General features: G+C 35.0%; 3 protein-coding genes across 6 annotated transcripts; all 3 read left to right on the top strand.

Moving 5' to 3' along the window:
- The first annotated feature begins 486 nt into the window (after window positions 1-486).
- LOC129239062 (protein obstructor-E) lies at window positions 487-4,510 on the top strand. The gene is made up of 4 exons (XM_054874342.1): window positions 487-675; window positions 2,519-2,710; window positions 2,870-3,073; window positions 3,987-4,510. The coding sequence occupies exons 1-4, from the start codon at window positions 615-617 to the stop codon at window positions 4,241-4,243; spliced, it is 714 nt and encodes a 237-aa protein (XP_054730317.1). The 5' UTR covers window positions 487-614; the 3' UTR covers window positions 4,244-4,510.
- Window positions 4,511-5,072: 562 nt separating this feature from the next.
- Window positions 5,073-6,202, top strand: LOC129238032 (succinate dehydrogenase [ubiquinone] iron-sulfur subunit, mitochondrial). Its single transcript, XM_054873068.1, has one exon. It carries the CDS (start codon window positions 5,132-5,134, stop codon window positions 6,065-6,067), a length of 936 nt encoding a protein of 311 aa, XP_054729043.1. The 5' UTR covers window positions 5,073-5,131; the 3' UTR covers window positions 6,068-6,202.
- A 4,287-nt stretch (window positions 6,203-10,489) lies between these two features.
- Window positions 10,490-21,062, top strand: LOC129237141 (dual specificity phosphatase 29). 4 transcript variants are annotated; one of them, XM_054871632.1, is made up of 6 exons: window positions 10,490-10,952; window positions 11,715-11,774; window positions 15,875-16,050; window positions 17,120-17,248; window positions 19,344-19,441; window positions 19,513-21,062. In XM_054871632.1, exons 1-6 carry the CDS (start codon window positions 10,935-10,937, stop codon window positions 19,716-19,718), a joined length of 687 nt encoding a protein of 228 aa, XP_054727607.1. In that variant the 5' UTR covers window positions 10,490-10,934; the 3' UTR covers window positions 19,719-21,062. The 4 variants fall into 4 exon arrangements, with proteins under 4 accessions (XP_054727607.1, XP_054727605.1, XP_054727609.1 ...); XM_054871630.1 differs by having other exon boundaries at window positions 19,317-19,441; XM_054871634.1 differs by lacking the exon at window positions 11,715-11,774.
- Window positions 21,063-24,435: the final 3,373 nt, after the last annotated feature.

The following is a 24,435-nucleotide window of genomic DNA, read 5'->3' as shown; positions in this document are numbered from 1 at the left end:
AGGATTGTTTTTATTTAAATGTGAGGGACTGTAAGGGAAAAATATTTGGTTTACTGTAAGAAACACAAAAAACCCCTATTATTTGCAAATATTCGCATATTTTTTTACATGTCCCTTACTTTGCTCGATATTTTAAAAACAAATGCTTCGGACGAGTTCGATTTTTTCAGGAAACCAATTATTTTCCAGTCACTTCTCTTCCTGCAAAATCGAATCCACTCCATAGGCTTAGGAATGTCGCATACGGTGCAATGGAAATGCCCATATGTACAAGCATATATGGCCGCAAAATTGTATGTGTGCTTCGAGTATAATGTACTTACTTGCTTTCTTGGTTGTATATTTATTCCCCTTTGTTCATTTTCTTAATAAACTGGATTTTTAAGTTGCTTAGCCACACGGCACTAAAACTAAGAAAGACGGCCAACTGGTTTGTAAATTAGCATGGCTATAATCGATGCAAGTCTTCAAAAGTGTGAATCGTGGACAAAGAAAAATAGTTTTTATCCAATTGCCGTCAGGTGCAGAAGAACGGCGACATAACTCTCCTTCTATTACCGCACCGTATATAACTGTGAAGAATTGTGAAAAGGTTCAAGCCAATATTTTTTAAAATGAAACAACACTTCTTATACTTGGCAGTGGGTATTCTGGCTCTTTGTGTTGCAGCAGAAAGTGAGTGATTTATGCACATACATACATATAACCATCTTCTTAATCTTTAAGTAACCTATTTAGCTATAACAGACAAATTTGCTTCGAGTGGCTCGTTAATATAAAATGGGTGCATAATTACCAATATATATTTTATCAGTATTAATTACTCCAAATGCTCCTACTCAGTTTTAAAGTATGTGCACATAACGGTCATTCGAATTTGTCCGAATATTTTTCGAAATGAACGAGAAAATTAAGTCTTTAGACATTTTTAGCTAGCTATTATATAGGACAATGCACGAGGAATAAATAATATCACGAAATGCCTCTATTGGTATCAAGGCGTTCAAGAAAAGCGATATAAAAGATGTTTATTGGAACATGTGCAGGTGTCTATATAAACATGCATACATACTAAACACATTGATGTTTGACTCAGTTTTGCAACGTGTCATATAACCTTGGACTACTTGATATTACTTGTATATTATGCCATACTGATTATGAAACTGAAAGTTAAACTAAAAGTCAGGAACTGGTTTGAACGTCCTCTTTTTGCCATTTAACAAGAAATGGCCAAGAAATTAGCATAAGCATAATTCAAAACCAAATTTAAACAGATGTATGCATAATTTATGTGTCTGTAATACGCTTACTAGTGAAGATATAGGAACACATACGTATATATCGGTATTTATGCACATAATTAAGCGTATCTTCGTAGCTAAAATAACAACTCGTTAAGTGTGCACACATCTTTATCATCACTTGAATGTTGCAAATAAGTTGAAACCAGTTTGCTGTCGTAATTTTTGCCGCACACTTTCATAATTTAACACACACTTATACTTGTATATTGTCACTATATGACTGGGGCTATAGTCGAAGCTGGGTTTGTCACATACCAAATCTCTGAGTGTATCTTACTTGTATTTTCTGCTTTAAAAAAGCGTATTTTAAAAACTGTCATCAGAACGACCATCGCAAATATGAGAAAAGACCTTGCCAAACCTTTCGCGGTGATATATGTACATGGAATATTAGATGTATTTTTGCCATTAATATTGCATTTTCAGTTATTGTTCAAATACGTATTAGTTTTATTGTTAGTATTGATAGTCATTAGTATTTTAACAGTAACTGTGGTTCAATTGTAGAATTTCGGTGAGTTCAAATTCCGAAGAACTAATTTCTCGAAATCTTCTCAAAATCAATTAGTTTTTAGACGTACGAAACATAATCATGATTTAATATTCGTGGTGAGTGAAAGGGGAATTTCACTCTCCCTCTTACTGGTGGCGAATGCAATCTATCGAATAATATCCGCACATTAAGAACTACTGATATCAGTGAACACTTCACACAATTAATTTGCATACTTCTATTATTATTATTATTATTATTGCAAAAGGATAATACAATTATGACTTCAGAATCTAGAAATTAAGCGTTAGCGACTAAGATCATGAGCTGAATACTTATATTTAAAATCAATTAGGTCAAATACGACCGGATAGACCTGCCGAAAAAGGGTCAGCTAGGCCTCCTGAACATACGTGTATGTATCAGTTAACCATAATTGCTTTATCGTTTCCTCTGCAAATTATTGCCGAGCACATATGTATATTCTAATTGACGTCAGTCATCGGCTATCCAAAGAATATTCAAAATAGAAAAGTGATATTTTTTCGGTTCCCTATTGCTCCCATTTTATTAGCATTGCACCACGGTGACAAACAGACATTCATGTTCACCGATCACAATGTGTTAACATATGTTTCATATTTGATTCTCAATCAAGTTGGATCAAGTGCTTAGGTTATTGCAATTTACTTACTTAAATTATTACTTACCATTTAAGCTGCATTCCAATGTCCCAAACCGGATGGCCAATTCCCCGATGACGTGCAATGTGATAAATACTACCAATGTGATGATGACGTGGCGAAAGAAAAGCTTTGTCCCGATGGCTTAGTATTTGATCCTCTCAACAGGCATATCAACAAATGTGATCAGCCATTTAATGTAGACTGTGGAGACCGAACTGAGCTACGTAAGTTAAAACACAATTCTACTTATTTACTATGCAAATCTTAAGTCATTTTATAGTCACAAGTTAGACATTAAAGAACTAGAACTAGAAATTTGTTTTCATTTTAATTGATTAAATAATATTAATTACAAAATTGTATGAATTTATTATAAATTGCAGAAGAACCAAAATCTACAAAATTCTGTCCTCGTAAAAACGGATTCTTCGCACATCCTGATTCTTCCGTGTGTGATATTTTCTACAACTGCATCGATGGAGATGCATTAGAAATGAAGTGTACGGTTGGCTTGCACTTTGATGAATTTGGTGGAACTTGTGTTTGGCCGGATACTGCTAAACGCGAGGGTTGTGAAGCGCCACAGAGTAAGTTGGAAATGAGGAATACTGTTTAGTATGTGGCTCTCCAGGAGCATGACATGCAGTTGCTTTGAATGGTACCAAAAAGTGTATGCACATTAGAACTATGTGCAGCAACTGATATAGTCACTACTTTTGGTTTATAATATAAAACAAATTCGAATCTATAAAATAGGGTAATTACTATAAAATAATAGGTTCCAAATGGAGAAAAGACTTGGGTGTGTGTTTAAGAGTAAACCGTCTTGTTAAAAATATTGTTTAAAGTTTTCGCAAATATATTCCACATGACTTTAAAACGGCCTCTATTTAAATCGGTATACATAGTAAAACTTTTATTGCTCTTACTACATTTGTACCTATGTAATATACTTAGAGCCTTTTAAATCCAAATTGTACTTCTGAACGACAAAAATGTAATTCTTATTTCTGCATAAACTATTATTCTCAGAATTACAGTATCGTAACGTATTTCTATGCTACTAGTTAAGTTAAGTTTAGATCGGCTTGTGACGATTTTTCTAAAACGGAAAATCTCGTAATATTTCGAATTGTTTTTGTTTACTTTTAAAATGTAATTAACCGCTACTCGATCCCACAGCCGCTTTTTAATTTATTCCAAGGATGGTGTTATCCAAACTATTCAAATTTCTTACAAGTCTTGATCCAATTGAAAAATGTATCATAGCGGCTTCAAGAGTTTTTTTGTGGGTTCGATCTTACGAGACAAAAATCCTCATTAGAAGCTGCCAAGCTCAATTTAATTTGGTTTACAACTGATGCCGTTGCGTTGAAGTAGGCTCCTTTTACCTTGCACAAATATATATGTACATATATGCCTACATATTTGAATGATTTTTATGCCATCCTAAGTGACATAATTTTCTAACTGAATAAAATTTATTCCTCCTTTTAACAGAAAAATCTCCCAGTGGTTTCGTTTGTCCCAAAGATCGACCAAAAAATGACGATAAAGGCCAAGTAGTTACGCATCCGAAGTTTCCCCATCCAACAGATTGCCAAAAATTCCACGTCTGTTTGAATAGCGAAGACCCCCGAGACCTCGCTTGTCAGTTGGGTGAAGTATATAATGAAGAAACAGAGATGTGTGATGCTCCGGAGAACGTGCCTGGGTGCGAGGATTGGTACAAGGATTCTGATGACAAAAAGGAATAAACATAATTTTCTTTGTCAAAGTACTTTCGTGTACAAACAAACACATACCTAGATAGTGCATCTGCCTATGTATGTATGTGTTAAAAACTTTGCGATCGCCAAAAGTTGCAGCAGCCATTTGCATGTATAAATATTAGTAAGCTATTTTTAATTAAAAGCGCGCGTTTAAGCTTGTAAAAAGTTTCTATGAACAATGAAAAAATAAATTATACGTTTTAAGATTTTATGAATCATTAATAGATTCTCATGGTTTAGTGACCGACAAAATGTTCTTACTGTTTTAATAGTTTTTTAATACACATTTTGCAATTGATCTATGTATGTACATACGCTGAAAATAATTATATTGAGCTTTACTTTCAATATGCGCCTGCACAAAAATATTCTATGATACTAGTATCTTTACTGTTCTTGTTTGTATTTTTTTAGTTTTTAGTTTAACTGAAAGTGCATGCATCACATGCCGTTTATAATAACATTTTTTGACTGAAAATTATGTTAAGGCGGAGAAAAATAAACAAAGAAATTTAATAAAACTCTTTTTGTGTTTCTTCAGCCAATTTAATTGTCGCAAAGATGGTTAATAACAGCCCGTTTGATTCTCTTCCTTTTTTTGTCAACGCATGTCTTTATATGTACTCGTATGTAAGTAAGCATGAAATAGGTACATAACATATTAACCTTTTCTTCCCTTACCTTTGCTTGGTTTAAATTAACCGAAAAAAATAAGAAATTTAAAGTTTTCGTGGTTTTATCGAAATGAAGTTTTAACAAATTTTAGGTAGGTACTGAAATTTATGTTTTGATTTATTAGAAGTTTCAGTAGACCCACAGTAAGCAGACCGACAATAAAATTATTAAATAAATTTTTGACGCATTTCTATACAAATGTTAAGATTGCTCCAAAAAAGTTGTCGAATATGTGAGAAATCCGTGTATGGGCATAACTTGGCCAAATACTCAAGCAAAAAGCCACCAGATAAATCTAGTTCGTCTAAAAACAAGCAGTCTTTAAAGAAGGCGGAGAATAAAGAAGCAACTTTGGCTGCACCCTCAACTAAGCCTGCTCCCCTTATGAAGGAAGTTCAGATATATCGCTGGCAGCCAGGAAAGAGCCCACGTCTTCAAAGCTACAATGTAGACCTTAACAAATGTGGTGCTATGGTCCTTGATGTCCTAATAAAAATAAAAAACGAAGTGGATCAAACATTGACTTTTAGACGTTCCTGCCGAGAAGGAATTTGCGGCTCGTGTGCCATGAACATTGGAGGCATTAATACGTTGGCTTGTATATGTAAAATTGACAAAAAATCTTCTGGAGTACTGAAAATTTACCCATTGCCCCACATGTACGTTGTTCGGGATCTCGTTCCAGATTTAGGCCATTTCTATGATCAATACCGCTCTATTAAGCCATGGCTACAACGTAAAAGTGATGCTGAAGAACCCAAAGGAAAGGCGCAGTATTTGCAACACATGGACGATCGCAAAAAATTAGATGGTTTATATGAATGCATTCTCTGTGCCTGCTGCACATCAGCGTGCCCGTCCTATTGGTGGAATGGGGATAGATATTTGGGTCCCGCAGTGTTAATGCAAGTATATCGATGGGTTATAGACTCGCGAGATAATATAACCGAGGAGCGGTTGAATCAAATACGCGATCCGTTTAGTATTTATCGTTGCCACACCATTTTAAATTGCACAAATACCTGTCCGAAAGGGCTAAATCCGGGGGAAGCCATTATTAAATTGAAACAATTATTAAGTGGCTTCAAAAAGAAGCCAAATGCCTTACTAGAGACAGACAAGCTTCTGAAGTAAAATATATCTTTGAAAAGGGAATTGGATTATGTAATACTTTTATTTTGATGCATATCTGCAATTAACTATATTCATGTGTATCTTCAGATACTTGTATGTATATACGTCAATTGTTTTCGAATCACTTCATTATTAATAAACATACATTTTAATTTTTGTATTTGTTGATAAAATCTCTTACATACATACATACATAGATAGAAACTGCTCTATATTTTTCGTCGCATATTTAGAAAATTAATTTGTGTGGAAAATTACAAGTATGGAATCATTTTTAAATGATTTGGTACCAAATAAATATAGTCGAGCTGGGAATACATCCTTGGAAAATGTTTCATTGCAATAATTTGCAACAATTGATTTCATTTTAAAAAATCTATTATAATTTAAATAATTCAAATTGAAAAATAATAAAAATTAATAAATCAATGATGATTGAAGTTCATGGTTGAAATCTGCTCGGAGATTTGCCATTGCCTGACGAGGGGCGACCGTAATTAGAGAAAACTTTTTCAATCATTTGATGTTCATGTACGGATATTCGAACCTACGCACTCCCGATTGGTAGTCACGCACTAATCCATTCGGCTACGGCGGCCGATGTATACTACCTACATATATTGAATGTTGTTCATTGCCTAACTGCTTAAATGATTGTTCGAAATTTTCGAGCCCTTCAACAATTTGAGCAGCTAAGCATTTACCAGGTTTTCTTAAGCTTTCTAATGACGTTAGCACTGAAAAACCGAATTAATGAATGTGAATTTTTTGCAATTTGGTAGTTTGATTGTAAAAAATTTAAACAAATTGTAAACAAACAAATAGTCGTCAAGAGAAAAAAACATATCACCTGTTATAGCGGAGTGTGGATTTGCCTTGGCACTTTGCATGAATAGTTTATAAAACTTAAAAAATTACTACATACGTGAGAACAGTACTTTTGGTTATAAGTTGTTCCAGAAAAGTATGCATAAATATGTGAAGCCAAAATCAAAAAGAAATTAAAAGAAATGCATCTAAAAATGTTTCACCAATTTAATGTTTTGAAAAGTGCTTGTTTGTGCAACAAAATAATAAATCAGCAGACAGAATTTTTAAAAAGGTAAAACACAATCAATACAACACTCCTCTCAATAGGGGCGCTGCGTTGGTCCTTTCTGATTAGAAGAGGTCTAACCCTTGACAGAAAGTTAATGTCCAACATTAAGCAGAGGATGAGGAAGGCAACAGCCGCCTTTTATGGATGCAAGGGCGTTTTTGGCAAAAGATGGCTCCTCTCGCCTAGAGTTGTATTTTGGCTCTATAATACTATGTTAAAGCCAATATTCGGCTCAGTCACACAGTAGTCGGAAGTACGAATATAGCGGAGCAAAATTATTTTGAAAAGAAAAGTCATGCTTTAATTTCTTAGTTATGCAATAATATAGTGTAGAGAGTTTAGAATAATGGCAAGCGCGTTCCCAAATGTTTTGGTGCGTTACTACCATTCGGTAGTGCCCGAGTTCGAAAGAAAGGAAACAGTTTTTCTAATAGGGGTTCATACTAGCGATTTTCTAATAGCGATCATATATCGAAAATGGCCCAGTGCCAGGTAGAGAGCAGTAAACACGCGATCATATGCATGAACTGTATCGCTGCTCTGTTTTTGAAAATTTTCGCGAAAAAAATTTAGGCTTAGTTCCGTTATGAACGATAGCGAAATTTGACCCATCGATCATGGAAACGTTGAGATATACTGAGGGTAGTTTTTCTGGCGAACAAAACAGACATCCCTGTATTTATCATCCAATTGACGATTTTGTGCATATACTTATATGTCCGTGTCGTTCCGATAATGTAGAACCGACCATCCTGGCCCATCTTTTCCCATGACTTGGCCTTATGCAGTTATGATAGTATCTGGAAAATAAATTGAAATTGATTCGCACAATATTATCCTAGTTTCTAGTGACAAACTCAGACTTCTACACACGCTGACACTTGATTGTCTACTCGTTTGCATATGTACATATGTATATGGCGTTACGATCACCGAGTACTCGGCAACCGATTTCTGCCCACTCGTTTCACGCGTATTCACACACTCGCCCAATCTTGGGACACACCCTTACGAGTCCGCTGCGATGTCATGTTCCGAGAATATAAGTATAAACAAAAGAAAGGGGGAATTATTTTTTGGGAAGAGGAAGAGTGGGCGAAACCAACATAAACCACACTTTCTTGCCACACCATCATCCGGCGTGTTTTAATTTTTTTTGGTATTGTATATGACTAACGAAATCTTAAAACATTACTTTAATCGAATAAGTTAAACTGCAAAAGATTATGATCCATAAGGATACGAAAGTGTAGGAAAACGACTGCTATTTCTCAAAGCGGAATTAATTTTTGCACCGATTTTCAGAGATTTCCAAAATAATTACAACGTACAACCTTTAGTTATCATGGTTTATTATTTATTACCTTCGTCAGTTCAGCCGGCAAAGGCCGAGATTTTTTTTTATCAGCAGGTTTTGTGTGTAACAGAGTCAGATCAAGAGTAAAGGACTCCACTAAAAATGCTTCGCTGTTCTTACGTACATATAAGGTTGTCAAAAAAGTCTTGCGGTATTTCCGCAAGCTTGTCTTTGCAAGCGCGTAGTCGCATCGGTTCACACTAGAGCTTTTTGGAAAGCTCTTTTCACGTGCTAACACGTGTTTGATTAATTGTTGTTTGCTTTTAGTCGTTCGTGAGTTATAGCGTCGCAAACATGGAGCAAAATAAAGAGAAAGTACGGCATATTTTACAGTACTACTACGATAAAGGCAAAAATGCATCTCATGCTGCCAATAAAATTTGTGCAGTTTATGGACCCGATACAGTTTCCATTTCCACCGCACAACGATGTTTTCAACGTTTTCGTTCTGGTGCAGAGGTGATCGAAGATGCGCCACGGTCCGGAAGGCCTGTCGTCGAAAATTGCGATAAAATCGCTGAATTGATCGAAAGAGACCGGCATAGTAGCAGCCGTAGCATCGGCCAAGAGCTGGGCATGAGTCATAAAACCGTTATAAACCATTTGAAGAAGCTTGGATTCAAAAAGAAGCTCGATGTATGGGTGCCACACGACTTGACGCAAAAAAACATTTTCGCCCGTATGGATGCATGCGAATCGCTTCTGAATCGCAACAAAATCGACCCGTTTTTGAAGCGGATGGCGACTGGCGATGAAAAGTGGGTCACTTACGACACTGTGAAGCACAAACGGTCGTGGTCGAAAAGCGGTGAAGCTGCCCAGACGGTGGCCAAGCCTGGATTGACAGCCAGGAAGGTTCTTCTGTGTGTTTGGTGGGATTGGCAGGGAATCATCCACTATGAGCTGCTCCCCTATGGCCAAACGCTCAATTCTGACCTGTACTGCCAACAACTGGACCGCTTGAATGCAGCACTCATGCAGAAGAGGCCATCTTTGATCAACAGAGTCCGAATTGTCTTCCATCAGGACACCGCCAGGCCACACACATCTTTGGTGACGCGCCAGAAGCTCCGGGAGCTCGGATGGGAGGTTCTTTTGCATCCACCGTATAGTCCGGATCTCGCACCAAGTGATTACCACCTATTTCTGTCCATGGCGAACGAGCTTGGTAGTCGGAAGTTGTCCACAAGAGAGTCCTGTGAAAATTGGCTCTCCGAGTTTTTTGACAATAGGGAAGCGAGCTTCTATAAGAGGGGCATTATGAAGTTGGCATCTCGTTGGGAACTCGTCATCGAACAAAACGGCGCATATTTGACTTAAATCGCATTATTATAACCAATTTTATGAACAATTGAAAATTCAATAAAAATACCGCAAGACTTTTTTGACAACCTTATATTTTAAATGCAATAATAATAATAACAATTTTTTTTGGTTACAAATGGCTTTAGTTATGTACGATTACTGATGTGGAGTAGAATTAACAAACATTTTTAGAGATTTTGTTTTTTTATAGTTCTGTATAGTTTTATTTAATGTTTTGTTCTATTATTTGTTACTAGCAAAAGTACCTTATATTTGTATTCATAATTATGGTTCATGCGCCCCTGAATCAGGAGACCTTTTAAACACAATTTGTAAAATGAACACCTTAAGATTTCTCTGTATGATTATGTAAAGGATTTTTAAATCAGTTTATCTTAAATTTTAAATGGTTTTATTTCACCTTACGTTTAAATGCTTTCAGTGATAGAATTTTTACTCAGTCGAGGGATTACTCAAAAAATCCCAAAATCCTAAAATACCTGGATAAAATTTTTTAGCTAATACTGGCATCCCTAATACATACATACATACGAATGTATGTACATGCAAATGTGTCCATAGTCAAAAGCTTTTGAGAATGAAAAAAGAGCTTTCGTTTTCCCTCAAACAATTTGAAAGAGAAAATTGCGATTGTGCAATTCAGTCGCAAAAAGAACGTCATACCAGGTTTTAATGACAATGGCTAAAGTAGAAGTGAATTGCATATCAGGGTTAGACGGTTGAAAGTTTTTTCGGGTTAAGAAGCGCGAAAAGCCAAACAAATTAGTTATATACACATATACATGTGCACCGATGAAAATAATTAAACATTCTACAAATCAATAAGCGTTACGAACTTATTTTCCGAACACTTAAATTGCATTGTGCCATCCGTACTTGCATATTTTTTTAATCCTATATATGTATATACATATGTATGTAAGTTAATAACCTACGTAGAAATTTACAAATCGTAAAAAGCATTACAGCAAAACGTAATAAGCGTATGTAGATACATACATACGAGTATCAGTAAAAGTGAACTCGATACATACATATCTTGGAAAACTTCGACTGGAGACTGTTGACACAATAAGTTCAGCAAAATGTCATGGAGATATACGGTATGCATAAGTCTCGGTTAACATATTTCCAACAAATATTATAAATAGCAAATACGAGTATATAAATACGCCAAAAAAATACCTAATTCAATCTTCACTGATCAAAACCATAAAACTCTAATAAAACAGTGAAATTTTAAGACAAATACTTAATTTTCGACGTATCTATGCTACAAAGCCTTTAGAAAGCAGATATGTACGAAAATTTAATTGTAAAACAGCCAAATGTTTATACGTCGAAAGTGTCGACTGTGATTAAATATGTGTAGCGAGAGTGTCGCTATGGGCTGGCAATTATAAATGTAAAAAATACATTTGTTAATAATGGATGGAGCAGCTCAAAATTATTGCAGTGATCAATAACATCCCCACGTAAAAGTGGGCAGTTGGCTTTGGACAAATAATCACATTTGTCGCACATATCTATGTGCATATGGTACTTGTATGGATATATGTACAAGTGTAGGTGTAATTATAAAGTATATGTTTACTTAGTGTCAATCAATGAGAGGGTGCATTCCACTCAATGCTAGTGTGTACATGTATTCATGCTGTGTGCATGCATACCATACAACATGAACATGAACATACATATCATTTGTACATACATAAATGTATAATATATTTCAATCCAATCCATTTGAAGAATTTTTTTTTTCTATTTAATACTCGTAGTGGAAAACTTAAAAAAAATAGATTTACGTGAGAGGTTTTTTCTCAATATACACATATGTATATACTTATCATTCTGTTATATTTCAGCCCTTTACTGACAGGTACAGCACCAATATAGGAGAAAGATACAGTTCATTATATTATCAGGTATATTTTAAATGTGTATGGAAGATATTACGTGTCGTGGCTCACCTTTTCGAGGTCAGAGATATTGTGCTTCCACTCCTGAAAATTGTAAAAATATATTAATAAGAAATTACTAGCACGTTACTCTCCCAGAAAACTGGCAATTGTTTGCAGAAACCAGCGTAAGAGCTCGCGCCAACTCATTGCATTGCAATAAAATCTTCAAAGTGTATGGGCGCTACAGAGGTACCAGTCTTTTGAAGGCAAATGCCTTTTTATCGCCAAGCATGTCAAATCATTGAAAAATAAATAAAAAATAAAAACAAAATGCACATAACAAGTGGTTTTCAAGAGTTAATATTTTTAGTTTTTTGGTTGGTAGAGCTTTCAAGGTGATAAAAAACTGAAAGGTGAAAAAGCTGGAAGCTAAAAATAGAAATAAACACGATTTCTCCAGGAGTTGGGCCACAATACACTCGATATATGTATATGAATATATGTATGTGTACCTCTTTTCAAGTACAAAAATGCATGCATTGCTGTTTAACATTATTGTGCCTTTAGGAAATTTTGGCATTTCGCAAATTTTTTTTTCATGCTTTATGTAATTAATAACTGTAACTCCCTAAACTAATCAAACGCAACATATTCACAGTTATGCTGAATATTATAAGCATGCATATGTTAGCTTATTGATAATTGAGATCATTCGAATACCGAGTCTTAATTCATTTAAGATTTATAATAATCCTATTTCCATTTAGTACTCACATATATACAGGGTTGACTCCAAATTCTTTTCAAGTTGTGGTGGGCACCTTGGTTTTTTCTCGCGAATGCAGAATCGCACAGCGGCTGAAGGCAGAAGGTGGCCTCGATTAGAAAATGGTTTGTCTATTAGAAAATGGCAAAACTCTGATTTCTGTCATGAAAAACAATTTCTTAAGAACATCTCCCGTTCCAAAGCGAGGCCTCTCCTTTTCTAGACCAGCATCAAGACACACAACATAAATTGGAAAGGATGTATAGGGCTTTCCAATAATAGGTGTTATTGGTGTTTGGATTGCGCTATCGAGAGATGATTAACGTTTTTTATGGCCGGAATTGGATGGTATTGATCGGGATAACATTTATTTTCAACAAGACGGCGTTACGTGTCACACAAGCAACGAAACCATTGATTTTTACGGGTAAAGTTTCCGAGCCGTGTTATCTCTCGAAGCAGTGATTACAATTGGCCACCGAGATCTTGTGATTTAACACCTTGTGACTTTTTTCTTTGGGACCACGTAAAAGAAAAAGTCTACGCCAACAGCCCAGGGTCGATTCAATACCTAAAAGATGGAATTCGTGAGGCTACCGAGGACATAGGACAGCCACTTTGCAATTCGATTATGGAAAATTTCATGAAAAGCATATTGTCCTGTAAGCGTGGTCGTGGTGGTCATTTGCCTGATGTTATTTTTCACTATTAACGGCATACCTTCCTCTTTATAATGAAATAAACATCCGATCATTTATATTAAAAAAGAGCATTTTTTTTGCATATTAAAATAGCACCTCTTATTGGAAAACCCTTACGTGCCACTTATTTCTATATTTACATAAAGATTTTACATTTTGAGTAAATGAAATTTAGAAAGGTCCATTCTTATTATTATTATTCGCCGCAGCCGAGTGGGATTGCACGTGACTGCCATTCGATAGTGAAAGGGTTCAAAATCTGCTGTTGGCACGAAACACCAAAATGATAGGAAATATTTTTTCTTATAGCGGTCGCCCAATTGCAGAGGATTGCAAACGTCCGAATGTATTTCTGCCACAACAAAAGTCTACATAAAAAACCACCTGCCATTCGGAGGTGGCATAAAACTGTAGGCCCTCCATTTGTAGGGCAATAATCCGGCGCACACCTCAAATTAAAAAGAGGAAGAATACCCAACAAAATACCTAAATATTATTATTACTTATAAAGAATGCCTAGGATTTTGGACTTGAGTTGATCAAGTTTAGTGTTAATATTAGATTATAAGTACGAGTGTATGTGTTCGAATATGTGTGCATGAGTTTTTACTAATATACATACAAATAAATGTACGTTTTAATTATTTTTGTTGATGCAGGTATAGGTATAGGTAAATTTATAGATGGTTTGTATACCAGATAAATTTTAAATACTTCGTTTTCGTAACAGATTTTTTAAAAACTGGCGATGGTATTTTCAGAGGTAATCTGAACAACGGGATAATAAAAGAAATAGCTTATACCTGTGTAGTTAGTGCACACGTTTTCTATCGGACAGAGCCACGCGGTGTTTTCAATAACAAAAATCAGTTTAAGCCCACACCATCTCTTAACAGAGTTCTTAGTAAGCATTTGATTCACAAATAAACTATTTATTCATACGTACAGATGCTGTGGTATAAATTGCCGTCGTTTATAGCACTGGCAAATAGCCAACATATATATGTATATAAATAAAAATTCTTAGTACTGGGCTATTTTTATTTGATGAGTATGCAAAGAAATTCTGGCATGTACAGGCAATAACGAATTATTCAGGGTCAAAGTAGCTAAAATCATATACATGTATCTCGACATGTGCTCCTATACGTAGGTAACATTTTCAACAAGTGAAAGGAAAATTTGCAAACACTTGTTTTTGGTATTCCCAGCCAATTGTTGAAACGAATAAATTAATTAACCTATAAAAAAGAAAAAAAATTAACACCGTTTATTTTGCAATTAATTAATGTGATAATTATAATAATTAGAATTTCGATAGAATGTAATTTCCAAATCCCAAAACAGATAATATCTCCAACTTTGTTAAATACCTGAAATTATTTCTTTTCGCTTTTACAATTATAAAGGTCAGTTATCGGATATTTTTTAAATTGTATTGGCCGCCGTACCGAATGGGTTGGTGCGTGATTACCATTCGGAATTCACAGAGAGGTCATTGGTTCGAATCTCGGTGAAAGCAAAATTAATAAAAACATTTTTCTAATAGCGGTCGCCCCTCGGCAGGCAATGGCAAACCTCCGAGGGTATTTCTGCCATGAAAAAGCTCCTCATAAAAATATTTGCCGTTCGGAGTCGGCTTGAAACTGTAGGTCCCTCCGTTTGTGGAACAACATCAACACGCACACCACAAATAGGAGGAGGAGCTCGGCCAAACACCTAACAGAAGTGTACGCGCCAATTATTTATTTTATTTATTGGCGAAGCATGGTTTCGGGAGTACTGGACATAATAATGCAAACCTCAATCCAAATTCAATACTATCGACTCCTAAGAGTGGATAAATGACCGATGTCCAGGCTACATTATATAGGTAACCGAATGTTAGCGGAGGGTTCGTCTATCCTGGTTCTGCACTTTCTGCACCTATTGAGTTCAAGCTAGCAAAATGTTTTACTCCTTAAGAATTTTTAGAACCACCTCTATGAGTATCTGTGTGGCGATCGAGCCAAACTTTCCGAATAACACCTACGTGAGGGGTGATTCTGTTTGCCTTCTTTAAGATGGATGACACATTTATATATATAACTCTATAAGATATTAGCTTTGGTTCTTAGTTTTGTCTTAGAAGGTCCAGAATGAAATTCAGTTAATACTCGTAACTTTTTCAGCTAAAAATGAGAAATGACAACATAATTTTAAATAATCTTAGGACTAAACCCTGCACGAAGTCAAGATAATAGCATGCAGATAAAGTCCACCGATTCGTGAGAAGCACTAATGCCTTTTTACGTAAATTTTTCGTATATGTATGGCCGTTTCTATAAAAATACTATACTAATACTTCAAGTCAGCTTTTTTATATTAATCTAATTTTTTAAATTGAAAGTACCTAATGCAAATGAGTATATACTATATACATACATACATATCGTCGACATCATTTAAAAATATCTTACATGACATTTTGGATTTTCTATGTAGCTTCTGTTTCGAGTTTTTTGTAATCCAATAATTTGGATGGTATCGATTGAAATTAGTTTCAAAGTCGGAATCTCGGAAAAATGTCATTTGTGATGTTGAAGATAACTTTTATGTACCTATTGTATGTATGCACAGTACACAAGTGCAATAAATATTTTCTGTTTATTTGAAAGTCGCCGAGCAGATTGGAATCATCCAGTTCAGACCAAACTACCGGGCGTCAACTGCAGAGAGTTCTCCATTATTCAATGGCCCCGGGCAGAAATCTTCCTGGTTTGCGAAGAACCGAGTGTGCCATACATGATGTTGATTGTGATGAGGTGTATCCCGGTATTTACATTGGTGATGTGTAAGTAGCATACCTAACCAAACTTACATAGCCACATATATGAGTAAATATAACTGCCAAGAACGATTAAATACAAGATTGTATGGGTCCCAGGTATGTGACGCCAGCATAGAAAATAATCAAATGAAAATAACAGGGAGAATAAGCGAAAGAATGACAGAATACCTTGTGGAAAGCAAGGAGAAAACTGCATTTAGTGATTTTATAACCCTTGCTGTTTTCATAATTTAACACGGGTTCATTATTTGTATTATGGCCTCTGGTGACGATACAGCATGCTTGACTGCGCTTTGTATGTGTTAGTGCAGTCGGGTGGCGTCGTGTCACACATACTTGTTGTCGGTAAAAATCAAAAATTTTAGATATTAGTGTCAAGCACCCGACACGCACACATATAAAGTTCTTGTCAAACAATGCTTGACCGTCACCAGAGGCCATTATATTATTTTGTTTAGTTTAAAAAACAAAATATTCACTGATTGGTTCACAAAAAAAAAAGTAACTGTGCACAAAAGGTTTGTTTATTTTCTGTGCTGACATCACTCAAACGTCAAATTCGTCAAGAGCAAACTAGCGGCCTGCGAATGATACGACCCATACATTTTCTACATCTACATACATATCGCACCCTAAATACAAAAGGGTCACAACTCAAAATTTTCCACACTCGAGCTTGACTTGTTTACAGTAGCACAGAAAACAAACTATGTGACATATCACGCTGAAATTTTCCATGTAAGCTTATAACAGTCCTACCAAAAAACAAAAAATTTATTTTTGCCATATGTCATCCGCGGACCGTTTTATTGATAACGTCTCGTCCATATTTGAGCAGAAGGGACATTTTGAGTTGTGACCCTTTTGTATTTAGGGTGCGATATATAAAATAAAGTTTGTGATCAAAATTTAAAATTGTATCACAAAATGAACCAAGGGCAACGACTGCAGGTGTCACAATTATACGTGCGACCTTGTTATACTCGTATACCATTGCTTCATCTACATATAATATGTGTATATACATATATACATAATTGTCGCTTTCTTCATATATGTATGTATATTTCAGAGCTGCTGCAAAAAACAAATCTTTCCTACGAATGATGGGAATCACTCACGTGCTGAATGCCGCAGAAGGTTGTCGCTACGGTCAGGTGGACACTGGACATAGTTACTATCGTGATATGCCCAGCATAAGGTGTGCTTAAAAACTTTAACCCACATGTAGTACGCACTCGGTAATCGCAACCCTTGATACCAGCATTTCAATAATACTTTCAATATAGCTTTATAATATTTTCTTATATATTACAATTTTTAAAAGATTTGCCGTTTATAATTTTTCGTTTTTTTTGCCAGGTGCAATAATAAATTTTTCTATTAGTTGCGATTACTGAGTATGATTATATACTTATACATGTACATATGTGTAGAATGTACATAGTACAGCAGCAAAAAATATTTATATGAATGCATGTTAATTTTACTTTTTAATTATCTTCTTTATTTATATCATCATCCTCTTGTAAAAGCAAATAACTTCAACCAACACTTTGTGAATTTTGTTTTCAACACACCGAAATTAAGAAATCATTTTTTGTCAGTTAATCATATAGCTTTCTTTTCAAAAATCTATATTTTTCCCAACCCAATTTTCAAAGATCCTATTAGTGGCATCTAGTTTTATCTCACGACTGGCTCAGACCATATTCGCCTCAAGATCTTCAATTGCTTTTGGATTCTCCAATAAAACCTTACCACCTTGTCTAAGAGTTAAGTACGACATTGACGGGCAGTCATTATTTGAATCAAGACAAAGTTGACAGTGTCACAATCGACTGGTCTTAAATCATTCGTGACTTCATTAGTGAACTTTCAAGTCCGATTTTATATACTTATACACATGTACATATGTAGAAATTGAAATGTTTTTATTGAATGAGTCTTCTTCAAAATCTAAAGGTCGTGTAAAAGGGTCGTGTAAAAGGTCGTGCTTGAAAAAGTTAAAATTTCAGCGCTTAGATATGTAACTACTCCTAATATTTATTACTCTAACATGAAAAAATAATACGAGGAGCACCTAAATAAATATGTATACCGTGAATATATAGTATGTAACCAGAAAGTGGAAAAGCTGTGGACAAAAATATCTAAATAAAAGCGAAGTGGCTTTGTGTTTTTAAAATATTGCTACGTTTTCTTTTGGCTTATAACGTCACATCCAAGCAGCTGATTGACAGCGTCAAACCACAAAAGATAGCGGAACCTTGAAAACGCAATCACTTTATCTTCTTCCTCATTTTCTTTGGAAGTATTTTGTTTGAATCAAGTAAAACGCTACCTGCTAGGACAAATATTGTTTATACTTATATGTATGTTTGTATTTATATAGTAAGTACATTTCAACTATCTAAAGATATATTTTTATATTTCACTCACGCAGTACACTTATTACTTTGTTTGGTGGTATTAAAAATTTTCGAAATCGTTCAATACTACCCATGCTATATAACGGAATGCACAATCACACAAATATGAAAAAATGATAAACAGCAGCAACAGTGGCACACCCGCTGTGGGTAAATGTGTACATCTCGATAACGGCTTAATAAATTTCTCTACAATCAAAATTAAACAAAAATAACAGCCAGCCCAAATTAAAGTTTACTAAATTGGCGCGGGTATATAAAGTTATATATATAAGTTAGTACATAAAGTTCGGTGCCGACCGAATTTAGCCATTCTTACTTGTTGCGCCTAAGTGTGATGTATACATATAAGTACATATGCGTGTACATATACATGCAAAATAGGATTTATTTTTCGTGCTACTCCTCTATGTACTCAAATACAAAAGACCACAAGCATTAGCCGTTAAGTGAAAGGAAGTGAATTTTTCGTTGAGAATAATTGACGTTACGTGTGTTTTAGTCGGAAATTTCACTCCGCTGCCCCTAATTGAGCTACATGCATATATGCATACAATTTTACTCGCTGTTTTCCTTAGGTTTAAACACGTATCCAGACACATACATACATACCAAGGATGATAGATTTTCAATTCTTTTCACCATGCCTACATACATACCATACATATGTATATATAGATATGTGTGTATGTATGGACAAGGATAAGTGTGTTACTAAAAAAATTACCGAAAATAAATAAAAATTATTAATAATATCACACTTCATGGATTGGCTTTGTTGGCTTACCAATCTACAATTTGTTATTTTCGGTAAAAAAACTGTTGACAACATTGTAGAAGAAACAACAAAGATACTATTTTCAGGTATATGGGCTTCCCAATGATTGATGCTCCTACAACCGATATATCCCGATACTTTTACGTCGCTGCGAAATTCATTGATAGCGCCATAAGCAGTGGAGGTAAGCGAAACGCAATTATTTTGTTATCATATAAGTTTGTAAACGCGTTTATTTCAATTAATACATTTCAGGAAAAATTCTTGTTCATTGTTTGGTGGGCATGTCAAGATCTGCCACATGTGTATTGGCTTATTTAATGATTTGCCGCAAAATGTCTGCTTCAGAGGCGATACGAAAGGTGCGAATGCGGCGTGAGATTCGCCCGAATGAAGGATTTTTGCAGCAACTGGCCGATCTGGATATGGAGTTGAAACGAAAAAATCTCTATCCATACTAATGTGGACCCATCTAAAATAATCTTCGGAAAGTGCTCGCACTAAAATATAAATCTATTACAAACTAATATGTGTGTGCATACATATGTATATTCTAAGAAATGCATGTTGCATACGTTATATGTACACATCTGTGAATATAATGCTTGCATAAGCCTAGTTATAAAGCCGAAATGGGCATATAATTATGTATGTACGTCTTTTCGATACAAAGTACCTTTACAATTCGACAATAACACATAAATACCATACCTATGTATGTGTGTACATATAAAGGTTTTTCTAAACTTTCCTTATGTATGTACATACGTATGTATGTGTGCGTGGGTCTGAACTTTATGTATCAAAATATACATGTACATATGCATACATACGCAAAAGGTAACGACTTTAATATTAAAAATAACCGTAATTCATGTTTTACCGAATCGAGTTTTTAACGGATTTTTATGTATAACCTCTAAATACACCTTCACTAAAAAAATTATTGCCTTACTATGAAAACTAACGGTAATACAATTGTTGAAAAGGAAAACTTAAAAAACTAAAACAAGTAACCCTGTTCCGGTTATATTTGCGTTTAGTTTATTCATTGTTCAGTATATGAATTAGGGCCTTTCTATATTAAGGTAACGATATGTACATATGTACATACATAAATATGTAGATATAGACATCTGTGCGTGAGCACACTGGGGAGCAGGTCACAATATGGGCATGTGCAGATTTTTGTACAAAAGTAACTAATCTTTTTGACTTTGAAGAGTTCAACTGATTAGTAGCTAGGAAAGAACCGCCTGGTAGCGCCCATTCGTAGTCTGATTTCAATCAAGTTCAGTAATAACTTTACCATGCCCACTAAGGTTATGTTTATACGCTTGCACACATGTCCATACATCCATGAACAAACATACAAAATTGCAGGACTACATACTTGTACCACCTATTTCCTGGCCGAAGTCTTATGGCTTCTTTGCAGCTATGTATATATGTATGTGCAATTGTACGTACGCATATTGAATAAAACTAAGGGCATTTTGCTTTAAACTCATTCAGAAACACACATTCTAGTAAATTTCAAAGAAAATTTAGCGCATTATTTACATAAATTTTTACACGGGTGAAAATGTTTATGCCGTTGACGAAAAAGAGAAAGTTGTAAATTGCTACATAATAGAATACAAAATAGTTACTAAATAAACTAATGTCGTAATCCATATAGATGTATAATATACATTGTATATACTCCTTTATAGAGGATAAGTGAATATTTTTGTTAAAGTCTATATAAAGATATTTCAATTAGCTAAAAATAAATCAGATCAAGTGAAAAAATGATTATGAAATCCATACGTATATTTTTGGAAAGTTGTTTAATTATTAGCACATGCAAAATTTTCCAGTTTTCTACAGTGTTTTGAAAATGAAATGCACCTGCAGGCAGAAGATCTGGAAATCGTTTCTATTGCGATCTCTTTAACGTGCATTCTGTTCAGCGTTGCTGTTTTCGTATTTTATGGTTAAAATTCAAAAGTAGTGATTAATTCGCTGAAATTTCATATTAGGAAGCGGTAAGTACCGTAGTTTTAAATTATTTTCATATATACAGTACACTCGCGGTAACTCGAATAGCCGCTAAGTCGAACGACGTGCTAACTCGAACACATTTTTTCCCCTATTGACTAGTTTGTAACTCGAACAATATTAAAGCGCTATAACTCGAACAAAAAAACAAATTTATTTGTACACACATTCTTTTCAAACATGTACATTTTGTACATACATACATATGTAATAGTATATGTATATAAATTATATGTATACTAGTGTATTGTCCATATGAATATTTCGACGTTAATATCCCGTTAGTTTTCTGGGAACAACATCTTGCATTGACCAAATTGCTTTAAATTTGTCATTTGTAGTGTATCAGTGCATGTGAGTAATGGATCGTAAAAGGTTGAAGTGTTTAACATTAAAAGAGAGGGCTGAAGTCCTTAACAAAATTAAACGTGGATGTAGTGTTACTTCTCTAGCGAAGGAATATGGGGTAGCCAAGTCCACCATAAGTCTTATAAAAAAGAAAGACAAGGCAATTTTAAAAGCAGTAAACAACACGATTTTGGGTCCTGGGAAGAGGAGAACTTTAAAAGCTTCTGAGTTTCCTAAAATGAAAGCCGCTTTATACAAATGGTTTCTGTCCCAAAGAAAAAATAATTACCCAATAAGTGGACTCATCTTGAAAGAACATAACATGAAAAACATAATTTACAGGTCGAATTTACGCTTTATGATGTTAACAAATGGAATGATGGTGCCGAATTTACCGACACAGAAGTAATAATTGAAACTAGTGATTCTGAGTCTGAGTTTAACAACACAACTGAGACATGTGAGCGGATATCATCTGAGGGGGCAGTTAGCTCTATCAATAAGGTAATTCAGTGGGCCACAACTGAACAAGTAAGCCCCGCAAAGGTTAACACTCTTCAACATTGCTGCAGGCAAGAAAAGACAAACACACATTACAACTTTCTTTTCGGCCTAACTTTTCTGTTAAAGCTGACTTTTTTTGTGTAACTGACACAAAGACTGCCAAATATTTGATGAAAAATATTGAAACGAATTAATTATTTTAAACATATTCATGTTCATATCCATATGTAAATAAATAAATAAATTTAATTGAAAAAAATCGATATCGATGACTGTTTTTTTAACATAGCACACTCAATTGATAAGTCGAACAAATTCGATAAATCGAACAGCGCCTGTTTTAATTAGTTCGAGTTATCGCGAGTGCACTGTATATACATATATAATATATGCGCGCGTACACCCGATCTCCTCCTCCTATTTGTGGTGTGCGTCTTGATGTTGTTCCACAAATGGAGGAACCTTCAGTTAGGTCTTTCATCGAGATTTGAACCTAAGTTCTCCCTGAATTCCGAATGACAGTCACGCACCAACCCATTCAGCTACGGCAGCCGCCAAATAAAATTTATTTATTTTCATACAATTTTGTTCTTGGTGGCTTTTACAGAATCGGTTGCTTCGAGTGACAACAGCACAGAAAATAAACAAAAATCATGTATCATCACAAAAATCATTTTTCATTCCATTAAAATATTCCGCCAGGAACAGAAGATGTAATTATGAAAGGTGTTATTATATGTAAGTAAATAGGAATCTTGACAGGTTAATCAATATCATGACAAAAGACGCGAAGCGAATGAGAAGAAATCGGCATTACTGAAATTATGTGAATTCTCGATGAAAGGGACATGTAGCTAAAATGTTATACATGCGCATTTCGACCACGATTTCACGTAACTCTGAGTTTCAAAACAAATCATGCTGGATTTCTGCGCTGGTGAGTTTTGTAGAATAAAAAAAAAATAGTTAGCTGCGCAGTAGAGAGGGGAAAACACGTCATTCTACTAAATGTCAACAATACATGAATAAAATTTCAGACGATATAAAATGAGTTGGTAGACATTTTTTTTCGACACGTTTCGTACCCTCCCACAATCACACCCACCGCGGGTGCGCCAGCTGACGTTCACTTTCGTTATTCATGAAAGCTAAATCACAAGTATAGTTAAGAATTTAACGGTATAAAAATGAAATCCAATATCGACCCCTGGCTCCCGGACTAAAAATTATGTAAAAAAATTTCAATCGGCATAAAGTAGTTTTACTTTTTAATTTATTTTACAAGTTCGCCTGTTCAGCTGACGTATTTTCCCCCCCTCTACGGCGCAGCTGACTATTGTTTTTATTCTACTAAATGTCAACAATACATGAAACAAATTTCAGCCGGTATTAAATGAGTTGTTAAAAATTTCTTTTCGACACGTTTCGCAGCATCCCACGTACGTACCCACCGCTACTGAACCAGCTGACGTTTGGTTTCGTCATCCACTGGATGGCGTCTGCCTTCAGTATTAAAATCAGTCGGCATGAAATGATGAGGTCAAAATGACCCCTGGTTCCCGGACTATTTGCATATTATAGCAGGTTAAACTCTAACCTATCCAGAATTTACCTAGGCTTACTCTTCTTCGAAAGAGGCACATCTCAAAATTCCTCAATTATATAGAATTTACTCATTGTAAATCTGTCTACCAATACGAAAACCTCTATCTCACATTTTTTGTTGTATGTTGTCGCCAGTTAAGGCTCTTTCCTAGTTATGATTGGCAAACCTCCGAAGTGTATTTCTTTTCTGCCACGAAAAAGCTCCTCATAAAAATCGTTTGCCGTTCGGAGTCGGCTTAAATCTGTGACTCTCCCCATTAGTGGAACATCAAGACGCACACACACTGTTTTGCCACAGTGTCTTCCGCATAGAAACGCAAAAAAATTGCATTTTGAGGCTTTATATTAATTTTTGCATTCAGAATTTAACACACGGTATTTTTCATTTCGTTTTCATTACATTTCACTGAATTTTCACAAACATGTAATTTCTAATTTTTTTCTTTATTGTGTTCGTTTGTTTCGCATTGGAAAGGTGACGTCAGACTCGTCAAAATCGCGAAAAATAAAGTATCTGTTTTGGAAGTGCACCACCTATTGTATTCAATTCGCCTTGCATTAGTAACATCATCTAATTCGAATTCGCCTTCGTGTTAGGCATGAACCAAGGTGGATTTATTATAATAAATTCGCCTTGGCATGAACATAAACAATGTGGATTTCTTTTGGCCTCTGGCG

The sequence above is a fragment of the Anastrepha obliqua genome, chromosome 2 (genome assembly GCF_027943255.1).
Source record: "Anastrepha obliqua isolate idAnaObli1 chromosome 2, idAnaObli1_1.0, whole genome shotgun sequence".
Taxonomy (NCBI): Eukaryota; Metazoa; Arthropoda; class Insecta; order Diptera; family Tephritidae; genus Anastrepha; species Anastrepha obliqua.
Note: the sequence above shows the minus strand (reverse complement) of the source record. Positions and strands in the feature narration are given on the sequence as shown.

Coding starts and splice junctions, on each gene's coding strand:
- LOC129239062 (XM_054874342.1), top strand. CDS start 615: ATGAAACAACACTTCTTATACTTGGCAGTGGGTATTCTGGCTCTTTGT. Junction 676..2,518: donor TCTTTGTGTTGCAGCAGAAA/GTGAGTGATTTA, acceptor TTACCATTTAAG/CTGCATTCCAATGTCCCAAA. Junction 3,074..3,986: donor GGGTTGTGAAGCGCCACAGA/GTAAGTTGGAAA, acceptor TCCTTTTAACAG/AAAAATCTCCCAGTGGTTTC.
- LOC129238032 (XM_054873068.1), top strand. CDS start 5,132: ATGTTAAGATTGCTCCAAAAAAGTTGTCGAATATGTGAGAAATCCGTG.
- LOC129237141 (XM_054871630.1), top strand. Junction 11,775..15,874: donor ACAGTTCATTATATTATCAG/GTATATTTTAAA, acceptor TTTATTTGAAAG/TCGCCGAGCAGATTGGAATC. Junction 17,249..19,316: donor CGTGATATGCCCAGCATAAG/GTGTGCTTAAAA, acceptor ACAACATTGTAG/AAGAAACAACAAAGATACTA.